The sequence below is a fragment of the Notechis scutatus genome, chromosome 15 (assembly GCF_049901735.1).
Source record: "Notechis scutatus isolate UNSWTSFEM ecotype Mainland chromosome 15, rNotScu1.2, whole genome shotgun sequence".
Lineage (NCBI taxonomy): Eukaryota > Metazoa > Chordata > Lepidosauria > Squamata > Elapidae > Notechis > Notechis scutatus.
Genome location: NC_142023.1, coordinates 9,285,817 through 9,309,155, shown reverse-complemented (window position 1 = coordinate 9,309,155; position 23,339 = coordinate 9,285,817). Strand labels below are relative to the sequence as shown.

Below are 23,339 nucleotides of genomic sequence, written 5' to 3'. Positions count from 1 at the left end.
CCTACCTACCTACCTACCTACCTACCTACCTACCTACCTATCCATCTATTATTGATTTATCCATCCATTCTATGATATCCACCCTCTCTCTCATCAATCTACCTACTATCTATTCTATTATCTTGTCGGTCTGTCTACCTAACCACCTATCTTTCTATCATCTGAAGTAGCTGCTTCCCAATGTCCTCTCTAGGCATCAGCTCCCAAGTTGGAATTTTTTTTTTAAAAAAAAACACCATTTCCACCGTGCTCCTGAACTTGAAATAAAGTTGACGCAGGCTGAAATCTCCAGAGCCTGCTGTTGTTTACAGACCAACAAACTCTCCAGAGCTTTGTAGTGGATTTCTCATTTTCCCCCAAGCCAGATCGAAGATGAATTTTAACTTTCTTTTTCTTTTTTTTCCGTCCACAACCTCTGTTCAGCCAGGAAGCCATGGCTTTGGGGGGGGGCCTCAAACGGCAGGACTGGGCTGTTCCCACTCTCTCAAATCTCCCCCCTCCTGCTATGACAGGTGCGCATCCACCTGGACTGCTGGAGAACTCTGGCAAGCAAGCATTTCGGTGGACAAACTGTTGCAATCTGATGCGCTTTGCTGGGGAAAAAAAAGGAACGTGAGGGCCCTTTGCCAACTGGTAAACAAAACCTGTGAGCAGGATGTGCTCCAGTGTTGTGTAGGTGCGTGTGTGGAGTGTGTGTGTGTGTGTGTGGGGAGGGGTGTTGCCTAAGCTCTGAGGCTAGGAAGGGAGGGAGGGAGGGGGAACACGAGGGGTTGACCCAGCCGCATTAATCTCCGTCCACAAGCAAGCTTTGCACAGAATCAGCCAGAGTGTAATCTCGCTGCTCCCCTCTTCCAGGTGCTATCCTGCCCCGGTTCCTGAGAAGACCTACCTTCTGCCTTCTGGAGGTAAGTGAGGACAAGTTTTCTTCTCCTTCTTTTTGGGGGAAAATGTCTTTCTTGTCTTTCTTCTCCTGTTTCTTCTGCTTTTTCCTTTCTTTGAGATATTCTAGTACTCTTTAGGTACATGTTGTCGTCGTCCTCCTCCTCCTCCCTCTTCCTAGTTCTTCTTCTTCTTCTTCTTCTTCTTCTTCTTCTTCTTCTTCTTCTTCTTCTTCTTCTTCTTCTTCTTCTTCTTCTTCTTCTTCTTCTTCTTCTTCTTCTTCTTCTTCTTCTTCTTCTTCTTCTTCCTCCTCTTCTTCCTCCTCCTCCTCCTCCTCCTCCTCCTCCTCCTCCTCCTCCTCCTCCTCCTCTCCTCTACTATTTGCAACATTTTATATTTTACAGAAGTACCTCTTCCCCCAAACCTCCGCCTTAGGCTTGTAAATAGAAAGTTAGAATGCCACATGGTATATTTGAGTGATAAGGACCACAGGGAGATGACAATTCTTCGTTTATTTATTTATGTATTCGATTTTTTTTTTACTTCCGCCTGTCTCATTCAAGGACTCCAGATGGCTTACAATTCAAAATAAATATTACAATTAAGACACTGAAAGCATTTTAAAACAATTATTAAAAACCCGTAAAAACCGTCCACCTTAAATAGAGAGAGCCAAGATACTTGGCCAAGTATGGCCATTAACACATTCGGCACCCCAAGGCATGGAACGTGGCGAGGGGTTGATAACAATCTAACAGGGTTGGGCCCTTTCTGATCTGTGAAGGGAGGCTATCCTATAGACCAGGGAATCTTCTGGATCGCTTTAGGGTGATGGTATATGCAGCCAAATCTGCTAGATCTGGTTGGACCACACTTGGAATGTTATATTCAGTTTTGGTCGCTACATTATATAAAAAAAAAAGATGTTGAGACTCTAAAAAAAGTACAGAGAAGAGCCACAAAGATGATTAAGGGACTGGAGGCTAAAACATATGAAGAACGGTTGCAGGAACTGGGTATGTCTAGTCTAGGGAAGAGAAGGACTATGGGAGACTTGATAGCTGTCTTCCAATATCTGAGGGGCTCCTACAAAGATGAGGGTATCAAACTATTCTCCAAAGCCCCAGAGGGAAGGATAAGAAGCAATGGATGGAAATTAACCAAGGAGAGAAGCAACCTAGAATTAAGGAGAAACTTCCTGACAATAAGAACAATTAACCAGTGGAACTCCTGGCCTCCAGAAGTTGTGAATGCTCCAACACTGGAGGCTTTTAAAAAGACACTGGACATTCATTTGTCTGCAATGGTACTATAGGGTCTTCTGCTTAACCAGGGGTTGGACTAGAAGACGCCCAAGGTCCCTTCCAACTTCTCTTGAGTTGTCAGTTGACACAGTCTTTGTTTTGGTGGAGATATTATGGATTAAATTGAAGACGGAATCTTTATTGCTCTGACCTGCTTGAAGTTGCCTTCAAAAATGACATATTAAAAATTAACTAACGTTGGTGACAAAGTTCTGTTCACCCTCAGATTTTCCCATTCGGTTTAAACAAACAGCCTTAACTTGAAAGCATAAGTAGATTATATAAAAGGTATCGATCTCTTATGCTTTTTTTTCCCCTTCCAGCCCTATTACTGGATTCCTTTGAACTGTTAGCAATTCTGATCATCTTGTGGTTTAGTTTAGTTTAGTTTATTGTCATTGCACCTCGTACAATGAAATTTAATGCCATCTTCAGTGTACATTATAACTATAAAAATAAAACACAAACACACATTCTTCACATTTTATGCAATTGAATTGAAAACCCCTAATATTGCATTAATATTGCACTATACAGTGGAATTCAATAGAGTTACTGCCCTGGGATAGAAGCTGTTTTTCAGTCTATTTGTCCTTGTTTTTATTATTCTGTACCGGCTGCCTGATGGTAATAGTTCAAAAACAGGGGTTCCCAGAATGAGGTGGATCTTTGAGGATGTTTTGACCTTTCTTAAGGCAGCGGGAGCTATAAAGCTCTTCCAAAAAGGGGAGAGGGCAGCTCATGATCCTCTAAACAATGACGTTAACCCTCTGGAGTGCTTTCCTATCTGCCACTGTGCAAGTGGCAAACCTTACACAGGGCCAGTAAGTTAAGATACTCTCTATGGTATAGCGGTAGAAAGTCACCAGCAGTGAGCCCTGAAATGGTGAAGATCCTGCCCCTCCCTCAGCTAAGTTCATCTCCAAGATCTTTTTTTTTCTTCTTCTTCTCTTCAAATATCTCATACCATTTAGGAATGAAGAAAGGACTCACTTTGGGTGAGAGGTTAATTATTAAATGGTGAGAAAAGAAACACGAGCCAATTAGAAAAAAATAATGAGTGCTGAGCAGATAAGGGGATCTAAAAATCAAGTGCCTGTTTTACGTCACCGGTGCAAGCTGTGGGAAGCTTGTTAAAACTGCAGGAAATAAGGATTAAAATGCTGAAAACTATTTCTGTGCACAGGATATAAAACTTTGAATAAATATATATATATATTTTCAAGTTGAAACATTAACTATTTTGCACACAAAGACGGAAGGCAAGTAGCTGTTGAAACATCATTAGTTCTTGACCATTGTCCAACGCAACCAACCTCAGACGGCAGCCCTCCGTTTACAGCATTCATTTATTGACTGTTCAAAGTTACAACGGCACTGGGAAAAAGTGTACTTATTTTCACATTTTACGACCGTTGCAGAATCCTCATGATCGCGTGATCAACATTTGGGTGCTTGACAACTGACTCGTATTTATGACGGTTGCTGTGAGTCACCGCGATCCCCTTTTGCGAACCTTCTGACAAGCCAAATGTCAAGAGGGAAGCCAGAATCGTTTAACAACCACATTATTAGCTTAACAAATTCAGGGATTCACTTAGCTGGGACAAGAAAGGGGGGGGGGGAAATGGGGGCAAAACGCATTTTGTCCCACTTAGCGATGGAAATGTTGGGCATTCCATCATTCGGCTCTTCTCCAGCGAGTCCTTCCTTCTCATGAGGTGGCCAAAGTCTCTGAGTTTCCTCTTCAGGACCTGGCCTTCTAAAGAGCAGCCAGGGTGGATCTCCTCTAGGACTGACCGGTTGGATGGCCTTGCTGTCCAAGGGCCTCGCAGGAGTCTCCTCCACCAGCCCCAGAGTTCAAAGGCCTCCATTCTTTGGCGCTCAGCCTTCCTTAGGGTCCAACTTTCCCAGCCATGCATTGCAACTGGGAAAACCACAGCCTTGACTATATGCCCTTTTGTTGGCAGGGGGACGTCTCTGCTTTTTGGTATGTTGTCTAGATTTGCCACAGCTTTCCTCCCCAAGAGCAAACATCTTTTAATTTCTTGGCTGCAGTCCCCATCTGCGGTGATCTTGCAACCCAGGAAATGTTATGATTGAATGATTTTGTCTGCGGAAAGTTGGATGCTGAAATCTTTACCCATCAAGAGAGATGGCAATCCGAAAAATAAAATGTTGGGATCCTAACATGTTGTAGGCATGTCTTCCTTTTCTTTGGTACAACATTCCTTTTGTTGTGCAAGGAATTTTGAAATCAAGATACAGGCATCCTTTCAAGCCCGGCCAAATCAACCTGCTACATAAAAAGCCTTGTTTCTTAATAATAGTATTCCTCCCCTCAATACTTCCGGCCTTTAGAAACCACTTTCAAAGAAGGAGTGGTGTGTAAGGTTCATTTAGCTTCTCAAGTGAGAGGGCAGAATTAAAAATATGCTTTCCAAGGGTGTCATTAAGTAATTTTAGGCTCTGGGCTTAAGCTGCCCACAAAATTTCTCGGTCTCTTTGTGTGGGCTATTGTACCGATTTGCTTCCTGGATTTCTTTTTTTTAAAATCCCTTTGTTCCAGGGGAAACAAAAGAGAGTGGCATCTAAGCTTTTGAAAGCTACACTGATAATCATCTCTTGATGGGTTTGGAAAAAAAAAAAACTGCAGACCTCAAGTGGCACTTAAGGTATTTCAAAGGGGTGGTTTTTCTGGTTTGCTGCCCTGAGATTCTGACCCGCTGCAAATGTTGACTTCCCCAAGGTGTTTAGAACAATGAATTCTACAGCTGGAAGGGTCCTGGGAGGTCTTCTAGTCCAACCTGCCCCGCTCAAGCAGGAGAGCCTGTCCCATTCTGCACAAACTCGTGTCCAATCTTTTCAGTAGTGGTCAGGAGTCAAAAGAAAAAAGAAAAATGAAAATAGAAACTATCTCCCTGTTCTTATATGTTGTAAAACAGTCCCAGAGACACAATTTGACGTAGCAGTGAAAGGCCCCAGTTTAGGAATGAAGAGTTTATGAGTCCTGGTCCGACCTTGGACACAAAGCCTTTGGGCCAGTCCCTCTATGTCTCAGCCTTAGAAGGATAGGGGTTAGTCTTCCAATATTTGAGGGGCTGCCATGAAGAAGAAGGGGGTCAAGCTATTCTCCAAAGCACCAGAGGGCAGGACGAAAAGTAACAGATGGAAACTTATCAAGGAGAGAAGCAACCTAGAACTAAGGATAGATTTCCTGACAGTGAGAACAATCAACCAGTGGAACAGCTTGCCTCTAGAAGTTGTGGGTGATCCATCGCTGGAGGATTTTAAGAAGAGCTTGGACAACCATTTGTCCAGAATGCTAAAGGATCTTGGGCCAGGAGTTGGACAAGAAGACCTCCGAGATCCTTTCCAGCGGTGTAATTCTGTGAAAAAAGGGCAAAACAGGCCCAAATTATATTGTCAAGAAAATTTCAGAGATTAGACGAGGCGGAGTCCACGTTGACTCAAAGGCGCGCACATTCTCACACAATTGCCACAGGGGCTCCATAACTTAGACAAGAGGGGTAACAGCACATCCATGGAGGTGAACTCCCCACCTTCCGCCCTCCAAGTCAGATTTGGGAAGGGGGGGGAAGTGATTTCAAGGCCAAGTATGGGGTTTTTGCATCCATGCACCTTGCATGATTTAAAAGTTAGCCCTGGGCATTGGAGACGGCCTATTCCGGAGTGACCTTGGTTGTTGGCCCCACGATTGTGACTCATCACCGCAGTTTGTGTGGGATAGGTGTGGCTGTCGTCACCTGGCTTGGGTGCCCCCTTGCCCATCTTTTTACAGCTCTTTGGAATGTGGAAACTCTGTTGGTACAAGGTTGGTTCCTTGGCTGAAGGCCACCAATTCAATCAACTCATTGGATTATCCCTGTTTCTATATATAGAGATAGACGCACGCTGTCTAAACAAGAATGTTCAATAGATGAGATCAAATGGGGGAGTTAATGTCCTTGGTGACTTTTTCTGACTTTTTTCTTTCTGTCCAACTTGATGCAAATGAAATAGATTATATCTTGGTTGCTAGTCAGCCCAACATCTAAGTATCCATAACCGTTCTTCTTTTTTCTTTTTCTTTTTCTTTTCTTCCTCTTCATCCCCTTCTTCCTCCTCCTCCTCCTCCTCTTCCTCCTTCCCTTATATAGAAGAACACATAGAACTTTCTCAGTTAAAGACGACACCTTAGCTTTAAAATCACACAGAATGGGACTCAGTACAAGTGGGAGAGGATGCAGTTCTCTCCAGAAGAATCTATTTTTTTTTACAAACTGTTTTGCAACCAGACCGGAACTTGTTCTAATTCACAGGCTTTATCAGATGAGTTTCGCCTGAGCCCCCAAACCTCAAAAGCAGATCATAGACGTTAAAAAACCCACACACGTATATTTCCTTGAAGCAATGATCGCTACACTCAGCCTAATTGTGCAGTGTTTTGCGTGCTGCAATTTGCAGCCCAAATCGGATTTTCCCACCCCAGGAAATGAATGCAGGTGCTGAGAGCAAGAGGTTAATCCTTCCTTGAGCTAAGCTCTCCAGGCATCCCGGCTCTGTGAAAGTCTTGCATTGTTCTGGGAAGCTGGGAAGAAAGGAAGGAGCCTTGCAGGGCATCCCCCCCGCAAGTTGATGGCCTACAAAGATGCTGCTTGCAGCCTCGCAGGTGGTCAAAACTGTGTTTCTAGTTGGCGTGCCTACGACAAAAGGAAATATGTGGTTAGAAGGAAGCCATGGCCACCTCAATTGATTTGGAATGCAAATGCCATCAAATCCAAAACCGAGACCGGGAAGGGAACGTCCCTCCTTCCTTCTCCCTTCCTGGATTTGAGTCGGAGAACCTGGCAACACAGACCTGTGGCCCATGAAGTAGGATGTCCAAATGCCAGGCAGAAGATCTCAGAAAGAGGAGGAGGGAGGAGGAGGAGGAGGAGGAGGAGGAGGAAGATGATGATTATATCTGGATTTCTGGAAGATGTTCTCCAGGATCCATACGATCACCAACCTGACCCATTGTTAGGAATGTAAGTCACCTAACAGTTGGGTTGGAAATATATGAACCAGGATGGACATTTAATACTGTCTCTTTAAGGGAATGCTGAAATTGTAATTGGGTGTGGTTCCTCAAACGGCCATAACATGGAGCCAGAAACCTGGGTTGTTTGTTCTGTTGTTGTTAGATGTTCTGATGTTTGATGTTGGTTGGTTTGCATTTTCTTTCCTATTGACTGTTGCTGATCGTTGTTCTTCTTGGATTGCTGTAAGTCTGTTACTGAACTGTGTATGATACTGGACTTTGTTATTTGGATCATCCCTGGACTGAAAACTGACTGCTATAACCGTGTATGACTTGGACTGTTTGTTGGACTTTGCTTAACCGTTTACTGGAAGTAAAACCTACATTTTACTATACAGTGTAACTGTGTGCTGTGTGTGTGTTATTCAACATTACTCTCACTACGTCTCCCTGTGTGCACTCATTCTCCTAACGGGGAATTACCTCAACACCCACCACCCACCTAATTTCCAAAATCAGAAGGAACCTGACTAGATGATTATCTTCATGACTGTTTGAATTGGGAACTCCCAACACCTTGCCGCTTTTTGTCTTCTCAGAAATGGGCTCCAAGTGGAACAGCAGGTTTCTCCGTGGAAGTCTGACTCTTTTGGGCATCTTTTCTCTCACTGCCCTGATCCTTAGCTTGGTGAGAATCCACAACACTACACAACCTTCTAAGGACAAGGTGAGCGTGTGCAAAGCAATATGGAGACAATGTGGTGAAAGTAGCAAATCAGGGTGTCAGGATTCTGGCAATTGCCCTAATTTAATCATGAGCCTCCAGTCAAGCTTTAAAAGAAACCAAAAGATTTATTAGGAGCAACATGTCCGGCATTAACCTGGAGGAAGCAAACTCTGGCATACATAATTTACAGTCCCCTGTGACCCTGTTTCCCCGCTCCCTCCTGGGTGTGCCATAAATCAGATTCTCCAATGAAGCACATTCAGACTGGGTGTCATCAATCATGTTCTCCAATGAAGGGTTTTCCCGAGAAGAAGATCCGGTAGTCTAGCTACAATCTTTGTAAGATAAGTGTTGGAATGTACTTCTGGTTTTAAACTGCCAGCACTGCTCCTTCAGAATTCCTCCCCACCCCACCCCCTTGTTTATGGCAACTCAAAAACAGGCATAGGAATGCTTTACGAGTTGACACAGGGTTGGAAAGACTGGCTCCGGTCCAATTTGAGGTGCAGAAGGTTGATGTCTTCCATACGTCTTCAGGTCCAAGAGAAGGAAGACAGACTGTCTGTTTAACCACTAAACGAATGGGTAGATCATACATGTATTTGAATGTGCTGGTTGAACCCTGGAAACATTGTATTTCCAAGACCAGTGTCTAAATTGTACCATTTCACACCACTTTTTTTTTAAAAAAAGTTTGAATTGCATTTTTTTTTTAAAAAAATAGCTACCTGCGGGATGTAAGCTCTCATTTTTCACTGCAATGTGGAATTGAACAAAAGTTAGTTCCTTTTCGTTTAAATCCACTAATGAATAAATTCACTGAACACCAGAAATGGCTATTCCATAAGCACATTATACCTTCATTTTTCTGTTCTAAAATATATTGTACAACTACAACCTAGACCCCTGTTATAATAGCTGGAGCAAATTTCCAAGTTCAGAAAAAACCTTAGCTTTGGCTGTTATTTGCAGAGCACATGACAGGACGTTCTCATATCTGGCTATTTTATTTCTGAATGAATCTTTTCCAGTATGGCTTGGTGTTTGATGCAGGTTCGTCTCACACGTCCCTCTTTGTGTACCAGTGGCCAGAGGAGAAGGAAAACAATACGGGCATGGTTAGCCAGATGTTCTCCTGCCATGTCAAAGGTCAGTTGGTTTATTATTATTATTATTATTATTATTATTATTATTATTATTATTATTATTATTATTATTATTATTATTATTAGACGTATGATGGTGTCTGTGGATGGTGAGACAGAGTATTCAATAGCAAAGCATATACATTACCAAACTAGGCAGTATCATCAGAGTAGCACTGATGATGTTACCTAGTTGGGTAATGAAATGTCTGCAAAATAACCAAACAAACTTAGAGAGCACCAAGGACGATTACTTCCTCCTCCTCCTCCTCCCATCGAGCACTGATGATATTACCTAGCTGGGTAATGAAACATCTGCAAGAAAACAACCAAACTCAGAGAGCACCAAGGGCTCTACAATCCTCCTCCTCCTCCTCCTCCTCCTCCTCCTCCTCCTCCTCCTCCTCCTCCTCCTCCTCCTCCTCCTCCTCCCCTCCCTTCATGGATGAAATTACCTAGTTTGCTAATGAAATGTCTGCAAAAAAACAAAAAAACAAGCCACTTTAGAGACCAAGCAGGCTGGAGCTACTGATTTCACTCCCATAATGTCCCTAAGATGGCCTTGCTCCCAGGGGACTGTGCTACCTTTAAAGCACCAAAGTTAAGACAAGAAACAATGGATGGAAACTAAGAGAAGCAACCTAGAACTAGGGAGAAATTGCCTGACAGTTGGAACCATCCACCAACGGAACACCTTGCCTTCAGAAGTGGAGGATGCTCCATCCCTGAAGGTTTTTAAGAAGAGATTGGGCAGCCACTAGTCTGGAATGGTGTAGGGTATCCTGCTTGAGGAGGGAGTTGGACTAGAAGACCTCCAAGGTCCCGATCTCTTCATCGAAGAGATCCTCTTCATCCTTGGTCATTTTAGCAGGAGTCATAATAACTCCAAAGACTTGCTTGGAAGCTGATCAGAACTGGAGCTGGATGAGAACCGCTCAAGGTCTCGAACACCAGAAACTGATTTTTTCTCACCTTGTTTTTCATCATTGCAGGACCAGGAATTTCCAGCTATGCCGAGAACCCTTCAAAGGCTGGGGCTTCTCTGCGGGATTGTCTGAACGCAGCCATGGGAGTTATCCCCCCACACAGACAGCAAGAATCTCCTGTCTATTTGGGAGCCACTGCAGGCATGAGGCTGCTCAGGTACACAGACAACAAATAAACATTAATTATAAATAAAAAAAATAAACAAAGGACACAAACACGGTGCCAAGGTCAGCTTTGTTTAATCGTGGTTTATTCACGCAAGCAGAACTGGCTGGGTTTGCACCCTAATGACTTCCTGGTCCCAACGATGGCTGTAAGCAAGTTGTTTCTAGCCCTCATGAAGGCAAAAAACTCCCGCCTTTTCTGTGTGAATGATTCGACAGGATGCAGAACGAGTTGGCAGCCACGCAGATCTTGGAAGCCGTCTCCCAAACCATCCGGAAATACCCTGTGAGCTTCCAAGGCGCTCGAATTATCAGCGGGAAGGAAGAAGGGGCCTTTGGCTGGATCACCATCAACTACCTGCTGAATTCTTTCACCCAGGTAGGGCTGGATTCAGGGTCACTGAAGCCCAAGTCAAAATATCCGAGGAGAGAAGCAACCTAGAACTAAGGGGAAATTTCGCGACAGTCAGAACAATAAGCCCGTGGAACAACTTGCCTCCAGAAGTTAGGGGTTCCCCAACACCAGAGGTTTCTAAGAAAAGAGTGGACAACCGTTTGTCCAGTCTCCTGTTTTGGGTTAGACTAGAAGACCTCCAAGGTTCCTTCCAGCCCTGTGACTCTTTGGGATGAGATGGGCTTTAGACCTTGAAATTGCTCTTCACCCTTGCTGTTCCTCACCCAGAAGCGTTAGGAATGGAATCTGGCTTTCTTAAAGAGGCAGCAATTGGTTAGCTATCTCCTCTTCATAGCTTCCTGGCCCAGCTGAAGAGAGGTGAGATTGTCCATGTCCCGCACCAAGACAATTGAGACACCGCCTACGTTGACTTGATTCTTAAACCTTGATTTCCACCATGAACCTCACCCTAATCTCAGGCCTGAAGGCCAGACAAGGAACAACGGATGGAAACTGATCAAGGAGAGATTCAACCTAGAAATAAGGAGGAATTTTCTGTCAGTGAGAACAGTCAAGCCATGGAACAGCTAGATGTTTAGATGTTGAGGGAGCTTCATCCCTGGAGGCTTCCAAGAAGAGACTGGACTGCCATCTGTCAGAAATGATGTAGGGTCTCCAGCTTGGGTGGGGGTTGGACTAAATGACCTATAAGGTCCCTTCCAACTCTGTTCTTCTCTTATTATTCTGTTATTCAGAAGTTGTGGGAGCTTCAACCCTGGAAGCTTTCAAGACTGGGCTGCCATCTGTCAGAAATGGCTTAGGGTCTCCTAAGAGGGGGAGGGTTGGACTAGATGACCTACAAGGTCCCTTCCAACTCTATTATCCCATTCTAATCTTCTCCCTGCAGTACTCTGCAAAAGAGCGAGACTGGATCCGTCCTCCCTCGGCCAATATCCTGGGAGCTCTGGACCTCGGCGGAGCCTCCACCCAGATCAGTTTCATCCCCGCTGGTCTGATCGCGGATCCTTCCGAAGCCGTCCAGTTTCGCCTCTACGGCTTTGACTACAACATCTATAGCCACAGCTACCTCTGCTACGGCCAAAACCAAGCTTTCCAACGGGTGATCCGGTTGATTCTTGTAAGTAATCCTCCTGAAGGTGGCTTGGAAGCAGGGGTGGGATTCTGACGGTTTGGACCGGTTTGGACAAACCGGTAGTTCTGGCGATTAGTTGGTCCCTGCCCTAGTCTGTCCATTATTTCCACATTTTGCTGCCGTAGGAAGTAAGTTCCATAGGCAAAACACAAGCCACGGAGAGGAGTTTCAGTTTCAGTTTCACATCAGCACCAAACAGTTTTAGTACACGACAGTCGAGCTAAGCCACGCCCAGGCTCCTTGCTGTCTCCTCCTTGCTCACAAGGTTTAGTGGGACCTTCTACCGTTATGGATCTCGTCTTCCGTGCCCGACCATTTATGAATGTTGCTTTTAGAGTGGAAGCCCCAGTGTTGAGGTGGCTCACCCCTGCTACCCAAAAGGCTACGAAGAGGAGGTACAGGCGGCCTCCCTCTCTGACAACCCCTGCGTCAAGCCTCTGCCCGCCACCACCTCTCCGTCCAACGTCACTCTGGTGGGCAAAGGGAATTCTAGCCTTTGCCGGGAGAAGTTCAAAGCCATCTTCAACTTCTCCGGCTGCCGAGATCCCTCATCCTGCGGCTTTGAAGGAATCTACCAGCCAAGAGTCAACGGGAAGTTTCTGGTAGGAGAGCTTTTGCTAACGCATTTTGAATTCCTGGGTGGGGGAATTCAGTTTTAGGGGGCATTTATCCCCGCGATTAGGGATAGCCCTCGACTTCACGACTACAAGGGAGGGCAAAATGGAGGCATTGGTGGAGTCTTGCCCCATTTTACGATCTCCACCCTGTTGCAGACATGGTGAGAAATCCCCATTGGGATGTTTATATGTTGTTTTAAAATCTTCCAGGCCTTTTCAGCGTATTACTACACTTTCCGATTTCTGAACCTGACTGTCACTAGTCCACTGGCCACTGTAGAGAGAGCCATCCAGGTTTTCTGTGCCAGAACATGGGAAGATGTAAATATTTTATTATCTATCATCTATCTATCTATCTATCTATCTATCTATCTATCTATCTATCTATCTATCTATCCACCACTCTCTCTTTTTCTATCTATCCGTCTATCTTCTATCGATCTTTCCCTATCATCTCTCAATATATTTATCATTTATCTATCATCTCTCTGTCCTTCCATCCATCCATTCCATCCATCCATTCATCTCTCTTTTTCTATATCTATCTATCTATCTATCTATCTATCTATCTATCTATCTATCTATCTATCTATCTATCTATCTATCTATCTATCTATCTATCTCATCTCTCTGTGTATTTACCATTTATCTATCATCTGTCCTATCTTAGATAGATATCTTTCTATCTTCTCAAATCCATCCATTCATCCATCCACTTTGTCTGTTTGTCATCTGTCTATCTATCTACTCAATTTATCCATCCACCCACTCAACTTGTCTGTCTGCCAGTCTCTCCCTCTCCTTCCCTCTCTCTCATATGTGTGCATGTATGTGTGAATATATGTCTATGTATATATTCCCTCCCTTTCTTCTTTCCTTCCTTCCTCCTCAAGGTCCTTTCCATCTCTATTCTCCTTCCTTCCTTCCTTCCTTCCTTCCTTCCTTCCTTCCTTCCTTCCTTCCTTCCTTCCTTCCTTCCTTCCTTCCCTCTCCCTCTCCCTCTCCCTCTCCCTCTCCCTCTCCTCTTCTCTTTCCCTCCCCTCTCCCTTCCTTTCCTCCCCATCTCCGTCCCATCTGCTTCCTTCCCTCCCTCCCTCCCTCTCTCCCTCCCTCCCTCCCTCCCTCCCTCCCTCTCATTCCAAACTTCCTTCCTTCCCTCCCTCTCATTCCCAACTTCCTTCTGTCCTTCCTTCCTTCCCTCTCTCCCTCCTTCCCTCCCCATCTCCGTCCCATCTCCTTCCTTCCTTCCTTCCTTCCTTCCTTCCTTCCTTCCTTCCTTCCTTCCTTCCTTCCTTCCTTCCTTCCTTCCTTCCTTCCTTCCTTGGATTGTTCGGACTTGTGAGGCTGACAATACCCACTGAGATTCCCTTTGTGCTGCTCTCTGCTTCTCCCAGCTGAACACCAGTTACCCTCACGAAAAACCTTTCCACCTGAAGAATTATTGCGCCAGTGCCAACTACATCTTGACCCTTTTATTGGACGGTTACGGCTTCCGAAACGACACCTGGCAGAACATCGCCTTCCAAATGCAGGTGAGATGGTCTCGGGGGGGCATTGACCCACATGAATTCATTTTCGTTCATTGTATTCACTAGGCAAAGTTTCTGGTCTGGTCTTGACCCCGGGGTCCATTTCGCCCATTGGTAAAACCCACCTATTCATGTATCAAAATATACGGTGCCCATCTCACCTGGAAGTCACTCCAGGCGGCTTTCCCTCTTAAAAACCCCTAAGAAACGTGAAGACATGAAGTAGCAACAATTAAAATTTACGAAGACGGCGAGGAAGGGAACAAGATGCCCAAGGGGAGGAAGGGAGGACTTCTCCTCAGCCATGATGCAAAAAAGAGGTGGACACTCTAGAGCAAAGGTCCATAAGTCTTAAAGTTGCCAAGTTTAGAGACCTCTGCTCTAGAAAGAGTGCAGAGAAGAGCAACCAAGATGATTAGGGGACTGGAGGATGAAACATACGAAGAACGGTTGCTGGAACTGGGTAGGTCTAGTCTGATGAAAAGAAGGACTAGGGGAGACATGATAGCAGGGTTCCTATGTCTCAGGGGCTGCCCCAAAGAAGAGGGAGTCAAGCTATTCTCCAGCACCTGAAGGCAAGACAAGAAGCAACGGATGGAAACTCATCAAGGAGAGATCCAACCTAGAACTAAGAAATTTCCTGACAGTGAGAACAATTAATCAGTGGAACAACTTTCCTCCAGAAGTTGTGAATGCTCCAACATTGGAGGTTTTGCAGAAGAAACTAGACAGCCATTTGTCCAGAGTGGTGTAAGGTTTCCTGCCTGGGCAGGGGGTTGGACTAGAAGACCTCCAAGGTCCCTTCTAACTCTGTTATTCTATTATTTCTATTTCTCTCACCTATTCTCAAAATGTCTCTCTTTCCCCACAGGCTGCCAATTCTGACATCGGTTGGACCCTGGGCTACATGCTGAACCTCACCAACATGATCCCGGCTGAAGCCCCTCAACTGCTCAAGGGCCACGAGGAAGCCTTCTGGATTGCAAGCATCTTCTTCCTGGTGGCCACCCTGGCCCTCTGCCTCCTCGCCCTCGTTTTGCACGCTCTGCTGTGAGACACACTCCAAGAGGACTTTTTGTCGCCTCCACCCACCATCCCTTGCTCATTGGAGAGGTCCCGAGTCTTCTCCAACCAAGGAGAAGAGGTCCAAGGCCATGCACACGTCCTACCTCATTGGTCTCTGCCCCTTTTGGCACGAGGCAGGAGATGTTCTCCTCTCATGGTGGGCACCAGCTCAACCCCTGACCCGTCCACCTTTCAGCCTTGGGACGTAGGCTGTTGGTTCAGAGGTCCTTCCACCTTTGTGTTTCTTATTTATTAAACCCGTCTGCCACCAGATTGGCAAGACTGGGGTGTGGGGTGTGTGAATCTCTTCACAACCACTTTGCTTAGCGAGGGAAAGTAGGATCTCAAATGTGCTCGTAAGTCAAGAGGTACCCATGATGAAGGGCAGTGTGCGCGCACCAAAAAGACAGAAAATGCGATGACCCAAAGGGGTGTGGCACAAAGGCAACACAGTCAGATTATCAATAAGAGTCCCTTTAATACCTCCAACTTTGCCCCCAACGTCAAGGTTACCTTCTGGCTGGAGAAAAACTCTTCCAGGAGCAGCCTTTTCAACTGTAGAAAATTCAGTCCAAAACAAAGTACATACAAACTGTAACTAAAAATCCAAAACAAACCAAGTTGAACAGGTTAACTTGACAGGTTCAGGAGAAGGAATTTCAGACCTGAAAGCGAACACAGTTGGGAAGACGCCAGGAACACAGATAAGCCACAATGGTACCAGATAATTCACGATTTGCTCCCAACAACTTGCTGTGTGCAGCTTCCTCTTTTATACACTGTGTTCCCAGCTGCAGCTAATGAAGGGAATCAGGGCCCTTTCCTCCCTCGTAAGCCACACATCCCATGTTGCACCCTATTCTGTTCCTCCTTGCGTGCCCTAGGATGAAGAAGGGTTGGACCTGGGTCTTCCTCTGAAAACCCTCTCCCTTGTTCTACCTCTTCCCTGCTCTGCCCAGCTGGACTTTGCCCTTCCCCAAGTTTCCCCCACAGCCAACAGAGCCACAACTCCCACTCCCTGTGTCAGCTGTTCGTCTTCCTCCTCAGATTCAGACTCTGACAGGGGCATGACAGAAAATCCACTGTCCACCCCCGGCACTGCTGATGTTATCTAGTTGGGTCATGAAACATCTGCAACAAAACAAGCAAGCTCAGAGAGCACCCAGGACCCCACTCCTCAACGTCATATCTTCTCAACAGCAGGGAAACTGAGGCTGGCGGGGAGGGGTGTCAGCAAATGAGACTCTTTTTCTTCCTCCTCTAAAGTCGGGTGTCCACAGGACATTCAGGCTCCGCGAAGCGTTTAGGGAAAATGCCCGTCATTCCGTTGCATCGGCCTTCCAGCCATTCCTCGTTCACTGTGGAAACACAGCAGATTCAGGGTGAGGATTGTGAGGCGAGAGCGCCACCTATAGGCCACCGCACCACTCAACTCCCTTTTCTTTCAATGCCGTTATAAAACAAATGGCTGTCAGTCGAGGACCACCTGAATTCCCGAGCTAGGGAAAGAGGAAACTGAACTCACTGATGGGATTCACGTCCCATTTCCTACCTTCAGACAGGATCTCAAGGACTTCCCCGTCTTTAAAATTCAGGTCTTCTGGTGCATCAGAGGTGTAAGCATGTTGCCCTACCATGCGGTAGAGTATGGGTCTATCCACTTGTTTCTCTTCACCCTTGAACGTGCGAGTGGAATGGTAAAAGGAAGAGATTGGTGAATGCTATTTTGCTTCTTTTCTTTAAAAGAAAACTAGCAGGGAGAAAAACTTGAGCAATAGATGAATGCTTTTCTTCTTCTTTTGTATAGAATAGAAATAGAATGGAATGGAATAAGGAATAGAATAGAATAGAATAGAATAGAATAGAATAGAATAGAATAGAATAGAATAGAATAGAATAGAATAAGGAATAGAATAGACAAGAGAATAGAATATAGAATAGAATAGAATAGAATATAGAATAGAATAGAAAATAGAATAGAATAGAAGAATAGAATAGAATAGAATAGAATAGAATAGAATAGAATAGAATAGAATAGAATAGAATAAGGAATAGAATAGACAAGAGAATAGAATATAGAATACAATAGAACAGAACAGGATAGAATAGAATAGAATAGAATAGAATAGAATAGAATAGAATAGAATAGAATAGAATAGAACAGAACAGAATTCTTTATTGGCCAAGTGTGATTGGACACACAAGGAATGGCAAGAATGGAAGAATGGCAACCCTGTTTGGGCAGAAGATCTTGAGATGTTTCAGCTCTTCTCCGTCTGCTGGTCTCAGGAGCAAAGGAGCCTTGGCAGAACTTAAAAGTTGGCCACCTGTTGCTTGATGAACCACCCAACCTCATTCTTCCCCATGTTGTCCTACACACCTGAAGCTTCAGTTGGGAAGTGTTGATGCTCGAGTCCTCTTCAAGAGCAGAAGAAATGACCTGTGCAAGCAAAGAAATTCAGAGATGAGTGCAAATAGCTAAAAGGTCAAATAGGGTGACTGTTTAGGACCTCTCCTCCCAAGGGGTTTGCTTCTCCTTGGGTTCTGGCTCATTTCTTGAGCCTGGGGAGCACCAAGAGACTTCTTCAAAGCTCTCTTGGCCACACCCAAGATCTCAAGAACCAACAGGAGAAGGGGCATCTTCTCCGTCCTGATTTTCATTGCTTAATTCTCACATTGAGATAACCACTCTTTGCATCCACTGTGGACCTCTGGAATGGGATGTGGGGATATTTCTTTTTTAAAAACCCTGTTTTTTAAAAAAAAAATATCTTGGCAGGACCAAATGTTTTCAACTCCCACCTAACCTTAAGATTTCTTGGTGGCTTCTCATCTAGTCGAATAGAATAGAATTCTTTATTGGTCAAGTGTGGTTGGACACACAAGGAATTTGTCTTGGTGCAAATACTCTCAGTATCAGTATACATAAAAGAAAAGATACTTAGCTTCTGGACCCAAACTTGGTTCAAGTTTGGTCCAGTGTTTCTCAAACCTGGCTAGTTGAAGATGTGTGGACTTCAATTCTCAGGATTTCCCAGTGAGCCGTGATGGTTGAAGATGAGTGAAGATGGTTGAAGATGTGTGAACTTCTAGAATTTCCCAGTAAGCCATGATGGTGGAAGATTGTGGAAGATGTGTTGACGTCAACTCCCATGGCTGACTGGGGAATGGTAGGAAGTGAAGCTCACCCATCTTCAAGTGCCCAAGGTTGCTCTAATCGGATGCTGAGATAGATAGAACATCTGGACGTGGTTTGGAAGGATTAGCTCTAAGACAAGTGAAATAAACTCAACTTTTATAATCACCTTGGATTGACCGAGATAGTCCTTCTCTTTCAACTCTTCAGCTTGCAAGGGAGGCCTGAAAAATGTCCCTGGTGGGACGGTCTGGGGTTCCAGGAAGAGATGCTCCTGACATGAGACAGAGGCAAAATCTCAGCTCAAAATGGGAGAAGAACAGAGTTACGTTTAAGATGGAATGAAATCTCAGGTTTTTTGGGGAGGAATTTGTCTGGTTGAAATCAACCCCACTCCCCCATTTAAATGAGACGACTTACCTCTATTTGTTTTAAAGCAACCACCATTTGTCTTTGGGGCCTTTGTCTGGCTGCTTCTTCCAGAGTTTCTCGTGCTTCGTGCCAACGTCCAAGCTGGCAGTGGGTGGCCGCCATATTATGCAGCACCTGTGGCCATACAGAAATTAAGTCACAGACTCTGTTTTGTTTTGTTTTTTCATTAGGATACAGGTGAGATGCACGTTCGAAATGATGCTGCTAAGAAAGATGGAGATCTTCTCCCATCCCCAACCCACAGCCCCCGTTTTACTCCAAGGTCCCTCCATTTTGTTTCTCATCCCTCACCTCTGAGGCGCAAAGGACAAAGGCCAAACCGAGCTGTTTGTAATTGATGCAGAAATTGTTCCGGAGAAAGCCCATAGCTAGCTTCCCATCGTTCAAAGCTTCCTCGTGCCTGGGGTCAGAAGAGAAGAGAGAAAGGTGGGGGGGGGAGAAAAAAGGAGGAAATGAAGATAAGAAACGAAGTTGCATTTATTATTTATGGAGAGTGGAGTAGCCGTAGACTTTGCTGTTATCAAATGTCACAAGGATGCTTTTGCTCCACCAGCAGCTTCCAACCAAACCTTTGGAAGACAGAAGCAATGGGGTTTGTTTATGAATTAAATTGATATGCTGGGCCTCTCCCCGATAAGGCGACTCTGGGTAGGAATCATATGCATTAGAATTCAAAATAGAATTAACAGATTAACAGAGTTGGATTGATTAGAAATAGAATGAATAAGATAGGGTAGGGTAGGGTAGGGTACAGTAGAAGAGAATAGAGTATAGAAAATAGAATATAGAAAAAAATTGAGAGTAAAGTAGAAGAGAGAGATAAATTGGAAATAGAATAGGATAGGATAGGATAGAATAGAATAGGATAGGATAGGATAGGATAGGATAGGATAGAATAGAATAGAATAGAATAGAATAGAATAGAATAGAATAGAACAGAATAGAATAGAATAGAATAGAATAGAATAATATAGAGTAGAATATAGAGTAGAGAATAGAATAGAATAGGAATATAGAATAGAACAGAATAGAATGAAGAATAGAATAGAATAATATAGAGTAGAATAAATAGAATAGAATAGAATAGGAAATGGAACAGAATAGAATAGAATAGAACAATTACAGATCCCATCTCCCCCCCTGTTCATCCTACTCCCCCCCTCCCCATTTTTTTAGTTAGAGTGGATAATTTGTATTTTTATACCAATAAAGGAGAATATTTGTAGCTTAGGGTTGAAATGAGGGGTCCTTGTTGCTCTCTGAGCTTGGTTGTTTTCTTGCAGACCTTTCATGACCCATCTAGGTAACATCATCAGTGCTAGTAGGGAATGGACTTTGTTCTCTGTTTATAGTCTAGCGGCGTGCTCTGTCAGTGGTCTTGGGAGTTCTTCTTTATTATTAGTTTCTTTGGCAGTTCCTTGATTGGGGTATTGTTATGTGAATGCAACATGGGAGGCGACAATTCCTTACCTGCCCAGCTGAAAATGAACATAACTTCTTTGGAAGAAGCCCACGGCCAAGCAATTGTCTTTGGAAAGTGCTTGATTAAAAGCCTAAAAGTAAAAATAGAATAGCTAGTCAACAGGATGAAGGCCAAGAAATTTTTCCCCTTCCCCTGGAGGATAGTTTGGACAACCCTTGACCAAGATGGTATAATAGGATCTCCTTCCTTGAGCAGAAGTTGGACTAGAAGACTGCCAGCCTTCTAATCCAACCTTATAATTCTAATTTTTTTTTTTTTTAAAGTGAGCTGGCCACCTCGGTGAGCCTGACGTTGGTTGCATTGGGAAGCCATGAATCAGAGGCTGTTGAAATGTCTGAAATGGAGAGGGAAAATGGCTTGGGGTTTAACTGGAGGCGGACTGTTTAGATTGCACTTCTGGGAAGGAGTCCCTCAACTCTTTCAAAAGCAGGGGCACAGCCCGGTGCCAAATCTTTCCTACGTGTGGGGAGGCCCACGAGTACCGAGGGATGCTGGTCTTTGCAAGAAGTCATTTCGATGGAGCTTGTTTGAGAAACTCTCTGCTGGCATTGTGTCACTGGAAAGTGCGGTATTCCCGAGCATGGACAAAGTGCCTGTTTGGGAGAAGGGACGCTGGCTCAGCAGGGGGAGGGTTTAATTTCCACGCTGTCTCTCTTTTCTACATTCCTCCGCTGGGTTTATATTTGAAATAAACAGAGATCCTGTTTTCTTTAGGAATCGGTGGTACGAAGTCGTTCACACACACACACACACACACACACACACACACACACACAGCTATTTTACACTGCACCGGGCAATTCAGAAATAAAAATAAGTTTTGAAATTGCTTGGGGAGAGGCGACCTAAAATTGATATGAAAGAAATGTCTTTATCAGCCGAAGTGAACGTTTAAAAAACCAGGTTTTTGAAAATATCTCCACCAACAATTCAGCAATTAAAGGAGAAAGGAGTTTTTAAACAATTGCAGAAGGCAAGCAGGGGAGAATAGAATAGAATAGAATAGAATAGAATAACAGAGTTGGAAGGGACCTTGGAGGTCTTCTAGTCCAACCCCCTACTTAGACAGGAAACCCTATAGCATTTCAGACAAATGATTATCCAATCTCTTCTTTAAAAACTCCCAGTGTTGGAGCATTTACAACTTCTGGAGGCAAATTGTTCCACTGGTTAGTTGTTCTAACTGTCAGAATATATGTGTGTGTGTGTGTGTGTGTGTGTGTGTGTGTTGCTTAAATCGTAAGCGACACAGCTTGTCTTCCTGGCTTGTAAATCGTAACTGAAGCCTTGCAAAATCCAACTGTTGAGCAAGTCACAATTAACTGGATGACCTATCACCACAAGCCATCATCATCCAAGAGGTCATGAAGGAAAACAGCTCAAGCCAAGCAAATGACATTGTGGCTTCGAAGGAAGTTGTTTGGACTTTATTCACGAAATCGCTGCCAGAGCAATAATGGAATATCTAAATGTTCACTTTTTGGGTTCCTTTGGGAATGCAAGCCTGAATAAAATTAGGTAATTTGGAATAGACTGTGTGGGAGTAACCACTGCATTTTATTAATCAGAGTTTATTTAGGCTTTAGCCTCAGATAGTTGCCAGCACTTAGATATTTGGGATGAAACTTTCTCCTTTTTTTTGCAAACATTATAAGTGCAAAGTCGATTAACTTTGTGATAAGAAAAAGGGACTTTTTGTTTCCCTTTTGTCTGTGCTTTTAAAATTATATTTTAAAAGGAGAGTTGGCCAATGATGTTTCCTTGATATGGAGAGCTTGATTTGAAGGATCGCAATGCAAATTCTTTCTTCTCTCACTTGTGATTTTATCCAAAGATCTATTGGATTTGCAAGTGCTTTTAAAGTTGTAGCAACGTTTCAGCAGAATCTCATCTGCCATCATCAGGCTTCTGTATTGTGTTCATCTGTGAATCAGACTTTTACAGTAACTTTTAAAGCACAATTATAATGATGTGGGAAAATACCCAAACAAAGCTGAATACCATACATGTAAGTACCCGCGAAAACTTAAGGAAACAAATATATATATATATTTTCTTAAGTTTTCGCAGGTACTTACATGTATGGTATTCAGCTTTGTTCGGGTATTTTCCCACGTCATTATAGTTGCACAACTATAATGACGTGGGAAAATACCTGAGCTTCGAGGGAAATGAACTGTGGTATGTTGAACAGACCACAAATGTCTGGCTCACAAAACTTGGCAGTGCATAAACCATGATGGTTTCCTAGGTAGATTTAAGTTAAGCCGAAATCCACAGATGTCTATGGAAATTCTCAGTCACCCAAGACAAGGTTGTTCCTGAAGAAGCTTCATGGATGAGAAGCGAAACGTCTTCAAAGAAAAAGAAAGGGACCTTGTAGGTCATCTAGTCCAGCCCCCCACCCAAGCGGGAGACCCTACACCATTTCTGATAGATGGCAGTCCAGTCATTTCTTGAAAAGTCTCAAGGGATGAAGCTCCCACAACTTCTGAAGGCAACTTCTGTTCCATGGGTTGATTGTTCTCACTGTCAGAAAGTTTCTCCTTATTTCCAGGTTGAATCTCTCCTTGAATCATTTTCCATCCATTATTCCTTGTCTGGCCTTCGGGTGCTTTGCAAAATAGCTTGGCCCCCTCCTCTTCTCTGGGGCAGCCCCTCAAATATTGGAAGACTGCTCTCCTGTCTCCCCTGGTCCTTCTCTTCCCTAGACTATCCTGGCCCAGTTCCTGCAACTGTTCATTGTGTGTTTTAGCCTCCAGTCCCCTAATCATCCTGGTTGTTCTTGTCTGCACTTTTTCTAGAGTCTCCACCTCTTTTTTAATAGTGTGGTTGGATCCTACAGTGGTTGAGAAGGTTGTTTCTCTTACCTCCAGAGCTTGATCCAGATTTCCTTGCTGGAGATACAGACAGCCAATGTTGAAATCTATTTTGGAAGGAGGATTCTTGATGCTACGAAAGATGTCCAAGGCAGCGTCAAGATTGCCTTTCTCAAGGGCTAGCACACCTCTGTTCCAGTCTCTTAGCAGCTGTTGATAAGCCATCCGTCCTGGTTTCTAAGAGCCGATGATCTGACAACAATCTTGCTTTGGCTGTTGGAAGAGTTGATATCCACTCTTTGTTCTGCTGGGTTTGGCTTTTAGAATGACGTAAACCAGGAAGTTGAGTATCTTTTTTGTTCACGGAAAGAAGTGCAGTTGGTGGAGGAAGGAGAGTCCTCCAAGATAATAATATTATTATGATGATGCGCCACCTTATGCGTCTGATCTAAGCATAATATACAAAATGGTCTGCTGCAATG

At 44.1% G+C, this 23,339-nt stretch overlaps 2 protein-coding genes across 4 annotated transcripts; one reads left to right on the top strand and one right to left on the bottom strand.

The window, feature by feature from the left end:
• Window positions 1-775: 775 nt before the first annotated feature.
• On the top strand, window positions 776-15,274 carry ENTPD8 (ectonucleoside triphosphate diphosphohydrolase 8). 3 transcript variants are annotated; one of them, XM_087944103.1, is made up of 10 exons: window positions 776-905; window positions 7,806-7,933; window positions 9,019-9,082; window positions 10,071-10,221; window positions 10,449-10,608; window positions 11,531-11,761; window positions 12,112-12,378; window positions 12,604-12,714; window positions 13,788-13,925; window positions 14,794-15,274. In XM_087944103.1, the coding sequence occupies exons 2-10, from the start codon at window positions 7,808-7,810 to the stop codon at window positions 14,974-14,976; spliced, it is 1,431 nt and encodes a 476-aa protein (XP_087800229.1). In that variant the 5' UTR covers window positions 776-905; window positions 7,806-7,807; the 3' UTR covers window positions 14,977-15,274. The 3 variants fall into 3 exon arrangements, with proteins under 3 accessions (XP_087800229.1, XP_026542476.1, XP_026542477.1); XM_026686691.2 differs by having other exon boundaries at window positions 786-905; window positions 8,965-9,082; XM_026686692.2 differs by having other exon boundaries at window positions 798-905; window positions 8,987-9,082.
• A 171-nt stretch (window positions 15,275-15,445) lies between these two features.
• Window positions 15,446-23,157, bottom strand: NOXA1 (NADPH oxidase activator 1). Its single transcript, XM_087944106.1, has 8 exons — window positions 22,909-23,157; window positions 20,026-20,108; window positions 18,847-18,955; window positions 18,544-18,669; window positions 18,293-18,397; window positions 17,368-17,427; window positions 16,540-16,663; window positions 15,446-16,345 (listed from the first exon to the last, which is right to left on the bottom strand). Exons 1-8 carry the CDS (start codon window positions 23,080-23,082, stop codon window positions 16,248-16,250), a joined length of 879 nt encoding a protein of 292 aa, XP_087800232.1. The 5' UTR covers window positions 23,083-23,157; the 3' UTR covers window positions 15,446-16,247.
• Between the last annotated feature and the right edge of the window lie 182 nt (window positions 23,158-23,339).